The 10,000-nt window shown below is 34.8% G+C and overlaps 1 protein-coding gene across 1 annotated transcript in view; it reads left to right on the top strand.

Moving 5' to 3' along the window:
• LOC144976591 (piezo-type mechanosensitive ion channel component 1-like) overlaps positions 1 to 10,000 on the top strand; it is a 168,523-nt gene that overhangs the window by 118,098 nt on the left and 40,425 nt on the right. The window contains exons 26-34 of the mRNA XM_078920886.1: positions 146 to 490; positions 1,217 to 1,417; positions 1,934 to 2,135; positions 2,864 to 2,956; positions 4,414 to 4,579; positions 5,281 to 5,466; positions 5,926 to 5,983; positions 7,934 to 8,039; positions 9,571 to 9,727. Of these exons, the coding sequence (XP_078777012.1) occupies positions 146 to 490; positions 1,217 to 1,417; positions 1,934 to 2,135; positions 2,864 to 2,956; positions 4,414 to 4,579; positions 5,281 to 5,466; positions 5,926 to 5,983; positions 7,934 to 8,039; positions 9,571 to 9,727 (1,514 nt within the window). The remainder of the gene's footprint in view (positions 1 to 145; positions 491 to 1,216; positions 1,418 to 1,933; positions 2,136 to 2,863; positions 2,957 to 4,413; positions 4,580 to 5,280; positions 5,467 to 5,925; positions 5,984 to 7,933; positions 8,040 to 9,570; positions 9,728 to 10,000) is intronic.

Here is a 10,000-nt window from a genome sequence, read left to right on the forward strand (position 1 = left end):
TGGTATTGTATGATATGGTAATGTATGGATGTATGGATGTATGGTATGGTATGGATGTATGGTATTGTATGATATGGTAATGTATGGATGTATGGATGTATTAGATCTATATGAATACTATTGTTCACATGTTGATATTTCACAGAAAGACCCAAAGAATGCGACGGTGGATGGCGTTCGAAAATCCCTCCTAATCAATGGTACTGATTTCCTTAATGCCTCTGTCGCCAACCTGACCAATTTAGTATCTACTACTATTTCCCCAAACATGACTGTCTCACCAGTCAATGTCAGCAGCATTAACGCAACAACTTATGACCCCAATATCACCACAACCACAACCACCACCACCCCCATCACCACGACCACTGTTGTCCCAACATCGAGTGGAATCCCCCCATCAAGTAACAGCACCATTGAGAACAACGCTGTTTGGTTTGGACTCACCAAAATAGAAACTGCCGGCATGACGTTAGTTCATTACGAAAGAGTAAGTATGTAACTGATCGACAGTCATTATGATGATGATGATGATAATGATGATGACGATTATGATGATAATAATAATGAAATTTATAATAATAATAATAATAATAATAATAAATTAAATATAATAATAATAATAATAATAATAATAATAATAATAATAATAATAATAATAATAATAATAATAATAATAGTAATGATAGTAAAATAATAAATAGTAATAATAATAATAATAATAATAATAATAATAATAATAATAATAATAATAATAATGATAATAATAATAATAATAATAATAATAATAATAATAATAATAATAATAATAATAATAATAATAATAATATAATAATAATAATAATAATAATAATAATAATAATAATAATAATAATAATAATAATAATAATAATAATAATAATAATAATAATAATAATAAATATAATAATAAATTATTATTATTAAATTATTATTATTATTATTATTATTATTATTATTATTATTATTATTATTATTATTATTATTATTATTATTATTATTATTATTATTATTAATATCACATCATCATCATCATCATCATCATCATCATCATCATCATCATCATCATCATCGCCATCATCATCATCATCATCATCATCATCATCATCATCATCATCATCATCATCATCATCATCGCCATCATCAACTGTTCTAGCTTTACTATTAACTATATTTTTGTTGTTGTATTCTTCAACAGCTTTATTTGCTCTTGATGTTCCTGGTTGCTTTTGAGAGCGTCATCCGTTATCACCAGCGCCAGCACTACAATCACCCTAATCACGAACGTCCCAAACAAGGCATCATCTTCCCAGAAACGACACGCCCCAAGGCAGACGAGAGTGTCAAGAATTGCATTAAATTCTTTGCGAACTATTTTTTCTACAAGTTTGGGCTTGAGGTGAGTTTACCGTCATTTACCGTCCAAGCTGTTCCCTAAGTGATGAGTATTTTTTGTATCTCCAATCCCAAAGAACTGGAGGTCCCGATTGCTCAGTTGGTAGAGCACGCTTCACACACAAAGAGGCTGAGATCAGTTCCAGGTATAATTTGAGATTTTATATAGCGCTATATCCACTTAACGTGCTCAAAGTGCTTTACAAGGGGTCCCTGGCCAACAGCAACACATAACATGTAGGACGAGACATGACACCTGTCGGGCGATATTACAAATTTTTTGGGACAGAGACAACGCTGTTAACGGCCAGGTAATCATTTTACACCTGAGTACAGTGAGAGAATGTGAATAAAGAGCCTTCTCCAAGGACTCAACTATGTGCAGAGCGAGGCTCGAACCCAGGACCTTCCGATCCGAAAGCGAGTGTCATACCACTAGACCACATAGCCGCCATATCGATAAAGGTGAGATTTTTTCCCAGGGTTTATTCTACTTTACGTCTCTGCTCTTCTTCCCCAGTGTTGTTTTGTCATGACTGCCATCACTATCAGTGTCCGTGTCGACGCCGTCTCTGTCATATACATCATCTTGATGGCCTGGTTCCTCATCATGAAGCGAGTCAACTGCGGCAGGTTGTGGCCTTTGTACAAACTTATCCTGGCCATTATGCTGCCCGTCCAGTTTTTGGAAGTCCTCGGATTCCCGTTAGGGGCATGTATAGGTGAGTTTGAGTCTATATGTGTGTGCATTTTTTTTCCCCTCCACGAGGCCATTATTTTGCCTGTCCAGTTTTTGGATGTCCTCAGATTCTTCAGAGGGGGCGTGTATCCGTGAGTTTGAATTTCGATGATGTGATTTTCATTGAGGACATTTCATTGCCTGTCCAGTTTTTGGATGTCCTCAGATTCTGTTTAGGGGTGTGTATTGGGAGTTTGAATATTTACTGTGTTTTTTCATTGAGGTAATTTTCTTGCCTGTCTAGTTGCTAGAGGTCCTTGGTTTCCATTTAGAACCGTAAATTGGTTAATATATTTTCTTAAATTACAAAAAAAACAACAAAAAAAACAAAAACCAACAAAACAACTAAAACAAAAAAGAACTGAAGATCATTAAAAAAAATCCCCAAAATTTGCTGTCATTATATTAGTTTACTTTTTTATTATCATCTTAAATTATTTTTTTCGCATCCGATTCACTCTGTTGTAATAGAATTTTGAGGAAGGTGATGCTCTGAACCAAAATGCATGGAGATGTGGCATTCAATTATGGCACCTTGCAAAATGCAGGATAAGCTGAAAGATGAAGAAGAAGAAGAGGTAATAAGAGTTTTGAGATAGTTTGCTGCACATTTTTATCTTGGACGTAAATAAAGGGAATGAAATAAGATTTATTTTGATTTTATTGTAACGTTTCCTTGTCTTGTATTCCCTTTCTTTTTTTTAACCATAGAATATCCCTGGGTTGTTCATCTCCGTCAGAATCTCGGCATCTGGTTGTACTTACCTGATTACAATCAACCACCCATGGCCCAAAAACTCATCGGTAAGAAATGTGAATTCTCGTGATTTCAATTTATTTTGAAAGAGAAATTTTCTTTTCCCTTTTCAAATGCGGATTGAAATGCAGTTTTGATTTACTTTTCAGTAGATGTATATTCTAACTGAAAGTATCATATTTTACAAGGAAGTATTGGACCAAACAGATATAAGACACTCTTCTCTCCTTAGAACCATAAGAGGAAAACACCTAAAATTCCTCAGTCGTATATACAAAAAAGGCAATATTGAGAAAGAGTTTTTTTCATGATGTAGGAAAACCATCTTCTTGTCAATTATAAATACTGGTGATGACTGATTCAGTGGATGAACAAGGAGTCATCGGCTTACTAAAGCGTTTATTTCCCCAAAATATAATAGATTAGTCAGATAGTGAACCCAACAAATTGCTGAAAATTACCTTTACTGCAATCACTAATCATAAAAAAACCGTTTATTTCCCAAAAATATAATAGATTAGTCAGATAGCGAACCCAACAAATTGCTGAAAATTACCTTTACTGCAATCACTAATGATAAAAAAATGAAAAAAGTGAGGTCCAATAGGATTCAATGGTCGTAATGTCACTTCCTTCCTAATGACGCATGGTAACTTAGTAACACTGGCTCTAAACTATCGGAACAATGGCGGACGCCCGTATGAAATATTTCTCCGGCGAGCATAAAAGCGTATCCAGAGGAAAAAAAACATAAATTTGATCATGTTTTGACTTTTACACATTCTGGTCAAAAGACATATGAAAAGTTCCAGCCAGAATGAAGAATAAAAAGTAATGATTTTCTTTGTTTAGAACCAAGATGGCCGCCGTTGCCGGGCAGCGTGACATCAGACTACTGAATCCAATTGGATGATTCTCCAAATTAGGGTCAGCAGGGTCACCGTGGCGCAGCGGTAAGGTCTTTGCTTCGTACCCGAAAGGTACTGATCACTTGCCACTGCGCTGTGCAGCCTCGAGCAAGTCACCTTGCCCAAGCTCAATTTGGGGCGCTGTGCTGTGGCTGACGCCTGGGTTATTCCAGTCTTCCCTTGGAATAGACTCTAGAGAAAAATTTCCCCCAGTGGATGATGAATACAGGGAATGTTTTAATTTTTTAATTTTAAAAAATTTTAAAATAGTCTGCAGAGTCAGAAGGTCCATTGAGACGGAGTTCATCTTGATTTCTATATAATTAAACAGACACTAGCAATTGCTTGCTATCCTTTAGATAGGTACAAGTCTATCACAAAATACTTTCCACCAGATCAAGCAGACCCAGCTACCCAATCACTGCTGGGTGAGCAGAGAGGTGGTCCGAACAAAGTTTTGACTACACTCGGAATCAATACCACTCTCTTTGCGACTGCTTGCTATACTAACTGAATTTTTAGGACCTCCAAGCAGATCAACCCTCAAACTATAGTGTTTGTAAAATAATCTCATTCTTTCTTCTTCCGATGCGCAGTGGATACCCTGCAGTTTCTGCTTGTGTGCCTGCAGTCGTTCCCATTCTACTTGGAGAACAAACCGGCCAAGATGGAAGAATACGGGGGAGGCAACAACAAAGACATCTTGAACGATGTGGAAGAGGAAGCTCCCAATCCTGTGGATGATTTCACCACCGAGGCTCAGTAAGATCTGATTGATTGATTGATTTGATTGATTTGATTGATTGATTAATTGATTGATTGATTAATTTATTTATTGATTGATTGGTTTGATTGATTGATTGATTGATTGGTTGATTGATTGATTGGTTTGATTGATTGATTGATTAATTGATTGATTGATTGATTTGATTTGATTTGATTTGATTGATTGATTGATTGATTGATTTGATTGATTGATTGATTGATTGATTGATTAATTGATTAATTGATTGATTGTAGTAATTTGTGCTCATTTGCAATAACAAATAAGAATGATGTGATTTAAGAAAAATGCCTCCACCCCTTGTTAAACTCAATTTCCTTTTGCCATTTTGACATTAAAATATAGCAAGTTTTTTTTATATTTGGTTTTAAAAATGGCAAATTGGCAATCCTGGTCCTGAGTTCAGACAAATAATATATGTAATAAGAATGATGTGATTTGATAAGAAAGCCTCCATCCCCCTGTTAAACTCAATTTCCTTTTGCCATTTTGACATTAAAATATAGCAAGTTTTTTTTATATTTGGTTTTAAAAATGGCAAATTCTGGTCCTGAGTTCAGACGAACTAAGTAAGTAAAAATAAAAGAAGTGACAGTGACAGGAACAGCTTCAAGTTTTTATTTTACAAACAAAACAATGCGTCGATTGAATTGTTTTTTTTCTTTCTTCTATTCTTCAGAACAACCATGAATAGCTTCAAGGTCTTTGTGTTTGAGTATATGTTCTGGGTGACCATGGCAATCGTCTTCATCACTGGTGTGTCTCGCATCAACATCTTTTCATTGGGCTATGTCATCGCAGTCTTTGGTTTCATGTGGTACGGGTCGGAATTCTTCCTGAAGCCACTGCGCACAATGTTGAGAATGTAAGTTTGGGTACCTTTTTTCTCATGGCCTACCTACCACATATTGATTGGTCTACCGGCCTTTGCGATTGACAGGTAGGGTCGTACATATTGTGCGGCAATGTGGTTTAGTGGTATGACACTCGCTTTCTGACTGGAAGTTCCTGGGTTTGAGCCTTGCTCGGCGCATAGTTGAGTCCGTGGAAAAGGCTCTTTACTCACTTTCTCTCACTGTACTCAGGTGTAAAATGAGTCTTCATCATTCTGACATTATTAAGGATTACGCTGACTGAGGACGTGTAAAGAGACACAGAAACGAATCGTCTCGGCATAAAAAAATGTGAGTGACAATTTGTATTCTATATATGTATATATATATATATATATATATAATATATATATATAGATATATATATATATATATATATTTATATATATGTATATATAGTTAATGATGAATTTCCTTGGTTGTATTTTCAGGTGGAATATTCTCATATTCTACACCATCCTGGTCTTGTGCATGAAAGCTCTACTGCAGGTAAATGTTTTGCTTTTGAGGATACTGGGTGGGGTTCCTGACCTCCCATAGTGGGCAGGGAGGTACATACTGTGTCTTCTATCCCCCTATATCTGTTTTCCAAAATGCTTTCTGTCTTTGTCTCGGAATGAGATTACTTGGTTTTTTTTTCTGGCCCTGGCCGGAGTCCTGACTGGGAGGGAAACAGTCAAATGCATAGTTATTGTTTTGGGAGATGATATTTTTTCCCTTGCAAATCATCTCTCTGTTATGTATTGTTATATTTGTTATTTTGAATGTATAATGTAAGCATTTGAGTGTATTCCTCTTTGTTGGATTTTGTGCTCGTGTCCGGATGAGACTTATTATAGTTAAAGGTGATCTCAAACTAAGCCCATTGGTGGTATGCTCTTGGAATCTACATCTAATCCCTATTTGTTCCCAGTTCCCCTTTGTCTTACTGTCTCTTGGGTGCTTTAATTGTAATTCTAGAACTTTTACCATCCCATTTTCTTCCTTTTTACTGGCGCTGATATAACTTAAATGTGTTGCAAGCACAGTAAAACCATTAAAATCAAAATCAATCAATCTTTTGAGGATAAAATATAAATCTAGAAATCATCTACAGGTTTTTTTTTTTAACACCATCCATTTGTTCCAAGTTTCTTACATGCTGCTGAATCTTTTATTTTTGCAAAGGGAGACCCGAAATGTTAGTTGTTAACATAATTGTTTTTTTTACTTGGATTACAACTTCAAACACAATATTTTGGTCATGCAATTCTGAAGTACCGTTAAAAATGACTCAATGTTAAAATTTATATCTCAAAAGTCATATATTAAAAATTTTTTTTTTTAAATGATTTTTTTTTGAAGTTGCACTTTTTAAAGATTCTTGTTCTTCATGCAAAAATAAATTTGATTTTTGTCAGTCGTATTATGATTTTGTCCACGAGATTCACATATCCTGTCACAAAATTATTGTTTCTGTAGTTTTTTACACGGCAAATCATTTATACAGAGAGAGAGAGAGAGAGAGAGAGAAAAAATTAGTAGGAGTGAAATATCTGTTCAATGTTATAGTTATCATATAACGTTATAACAAGTGTAAATAAATGACACATAGCCATATTTATGGACAATAAAGATCTATTTTTTATTATTATTATTATTATTATAATTATTATTATTTATTATTATTATTATTTATTATTATTATTATTAATTTAATATATTATTATTATTATTATATTATATATTATATATTTATTATTATTATTATTATTATTATTATTATTATTATTATTATTATTATTATTATTATTATTATTATTATTATTATTATTATATTATTATTATAATATTATTTTATGAATTTCATAGACATTCAAGGTGACACAATTGAGGACTGATATTCAAATTACTAAGTACAAAAAGTAAACCAGATAACATTTCTGTTTGGAACTCTCCAATTTCCTTAAGAAAATGCAATAGGGGGCAGCGTGGCTCAGTGACACGGTCTTTGCTTCCTACACGAAAGGTACCGAGTTCAATCACCCGCCACTGCCTTGTGTGACCTCGCTCTAGCTCACTTTGCGACGCTGCTCTGCGGCTGATGCCTGGGTTATTCCAATCTTCCCTTGGAATAGACCTTAAAGACAAATTTCCCCTTGGGGTTATTTATCTATTTTAAGACAAGTATTAAGACTTATTTTATAGGGAAATATTTGATCGATTAAAATCAGTTTCTGTTTATGGATTATTTTTCATGATATGAATGTCTTATTCATGTTTTGTGGACCTATGACCTGTTATTGTAGCTTTGATGTTTGTATTGAAAAGGTGCCTAGAGTTGTTTGTATCTGAAATAGGTGCAGTATAAATGATTTACATAATTATTATTATTATTATTAAATACAGTTAGAATAAGTTTTGTGTTAAACACAAAATGTCTTGTGGTAATTTTTACAGCTGATTGGTTGTGTATATATCAACGAAGTCATAGACAACAGTATGTGCTGGCTTGTACAGTTATTTGGAATCAACTGTCTCCTAACCAATGCAAAAGATCCTCCCGGTAAGATTGAAACGTAATAGGATTCAATAGTCGTAACGTAACTTCCTTCCTAATGACGCATGGTAACTTAGTAACACTGGCTCTAAACTATCGGAACAATGGCGGACGCCCGTATGAAATATTTCTGCGGCTAACATAAAAACGCTTCTAGAGGGAAAAAAACACATAAATTTGATCATGTTTTGACTTTTACACATTCTGATCAAAAGGCATATGAAAAGGGAATGAAAAGTTCTAGCCAGCATGAAGAATAAAAAGTAATGATTTTCTTTGTTTAGAACCAAGATGGCCGCCATTGCCTGGCGGAGTGACATCAGACTACTGAATCCTATTGTTTAAATAAAAGCAGGCTTGCCAACCAGTATGATTTCTCATATTTTAATACGTTTTGAAGTTCAAAACACGATAAGATGGGAATGTTGATTAAAATATGATAAATGCGAAAAGTCAACAGTTTGTAACAAACGGAGAAATAATGATAAAAGTGGAATAGTTGAAGGTCATTAGATATTGTTTCCACCTACACGAGAGCCTGAGTTGCCATACAGATGATTGTCACTGACATTTGCTAAAAAATAAAATAAATAAATAAATAAATAAATAAATAGATAAAAACATGAATGAATGAATGAATGAATGGATGATGAATGAACGAATGAACGAACGAACGAATGAAAAAACGAACGAACGAACGAACGAACGAATGAACAAATGGACGAATGAACGAACGAACGAACGAACAAACGAATGAATGAACGAACGAAGGAACGAGTGAGTGAGTGAGTGAGTGAGTGAGTGAGTGAGTGAGTGAGTGAGTGAGTGAGTGAGTGAGTGAGTGAGTGAGTGAGTGAGTGAATGAATGAATGAATGAATTAATTAATTACAAGTAACTAACACAATACAATGCTAATGTTTTGAATATCTACATTTGGCACAATTTCGACTCCTTTCCTCTTTGGATGAGTAGTTCAATGCTAGTCAATTATAGGTATTTCCCTTCAACAAGATTATAAACTTTTGATTTCCTCACTTGGAAAACATGATGATTCCTGTTGATATCAAATATTTGTTAAATGGATTATTTACGAATGCAGATGGATGCAGATTTTGTTTAATGTATCCATTAATTAAAAAAAATATTGATACTTTTGTTTGCAGTGTTTAAGGACTATGTGTGGCTATGTGGTCAAGTGGTATGACACTCAATTTTGGATAGGAAGGTCCTGGGTTTGAGCCTCATTCGGCGCATAGTTGAGTACTTGGAGAAGGCTCTTTACTCACATTCTCTCACCTTATTCAGGTGTAAAATGAGTACCTGGCTGTTAACAGCATTGCATCTGTCCCAAAAAATTGTAATATCGCCTCACAGGCATTATGGCCCGTCCTGAATGTTAAATGTTGCTGTTGGCCTGGGACCTGCTGTAAAGCACTTTGAGCATGTGTACTGGATATTGCGCTATATAAAAGCTCAACTAAGACTTAGTAAGAAACTGATAAAGCAACGTTTAAATTTCTCCTCTAACCTCAACAGCATCCAAGGCAACGTGTGCAGTAGAGAGGGACGACGCTGGTCTGGCTTGGGACGTTGTGTGTTTTGTTTTCCTTTTGCTGCAACGACGCATCTACTCATCCCACTATTTCAGACATGTCAAGGACACGCTGCAGGCTCAGAACAATCTGGTGTCAAGGTAAGGACAGATGAAAGGATGCATTTGGCATCTCAGTGGTGCAGCAGTCCCATCATGTAACGGAAGACAATCAGAGTTCTAATAAACTGACTGACTCAGCCATACTGAGTGTTTACTGGTGATGTTCGTACCCAAGAGAAACAGAAAAAAAAATATGGTGTCGTCTTGATAGTTTGTATTGCATATTTCGGGGATGCCAAATATCCCATTTTATTTTTCTTTGGCTTTTCCCTGTTTTTCCCACCTCAGTTTACTCTCAGCAGCGTTTGAGCA

The sequence above is a fragment of the Berghia stephanieae genome, chromosome 7 (assembly GCF_034508935.2).
Source record: "Berghia stephanieae isolate SIO BIC M18660-M18661 chromosome 7, UCSD_Bste_1.3, whole genome shotgun sequence".
In the NCBI taxonomy this organism is placed as follows: domain Eukaryota; kingdom Metazoa; phylum Mollusca; class Gastropoda; order Nudibranchia; family Aeolidiidae; genus Berghia; species Berghia stephanieae.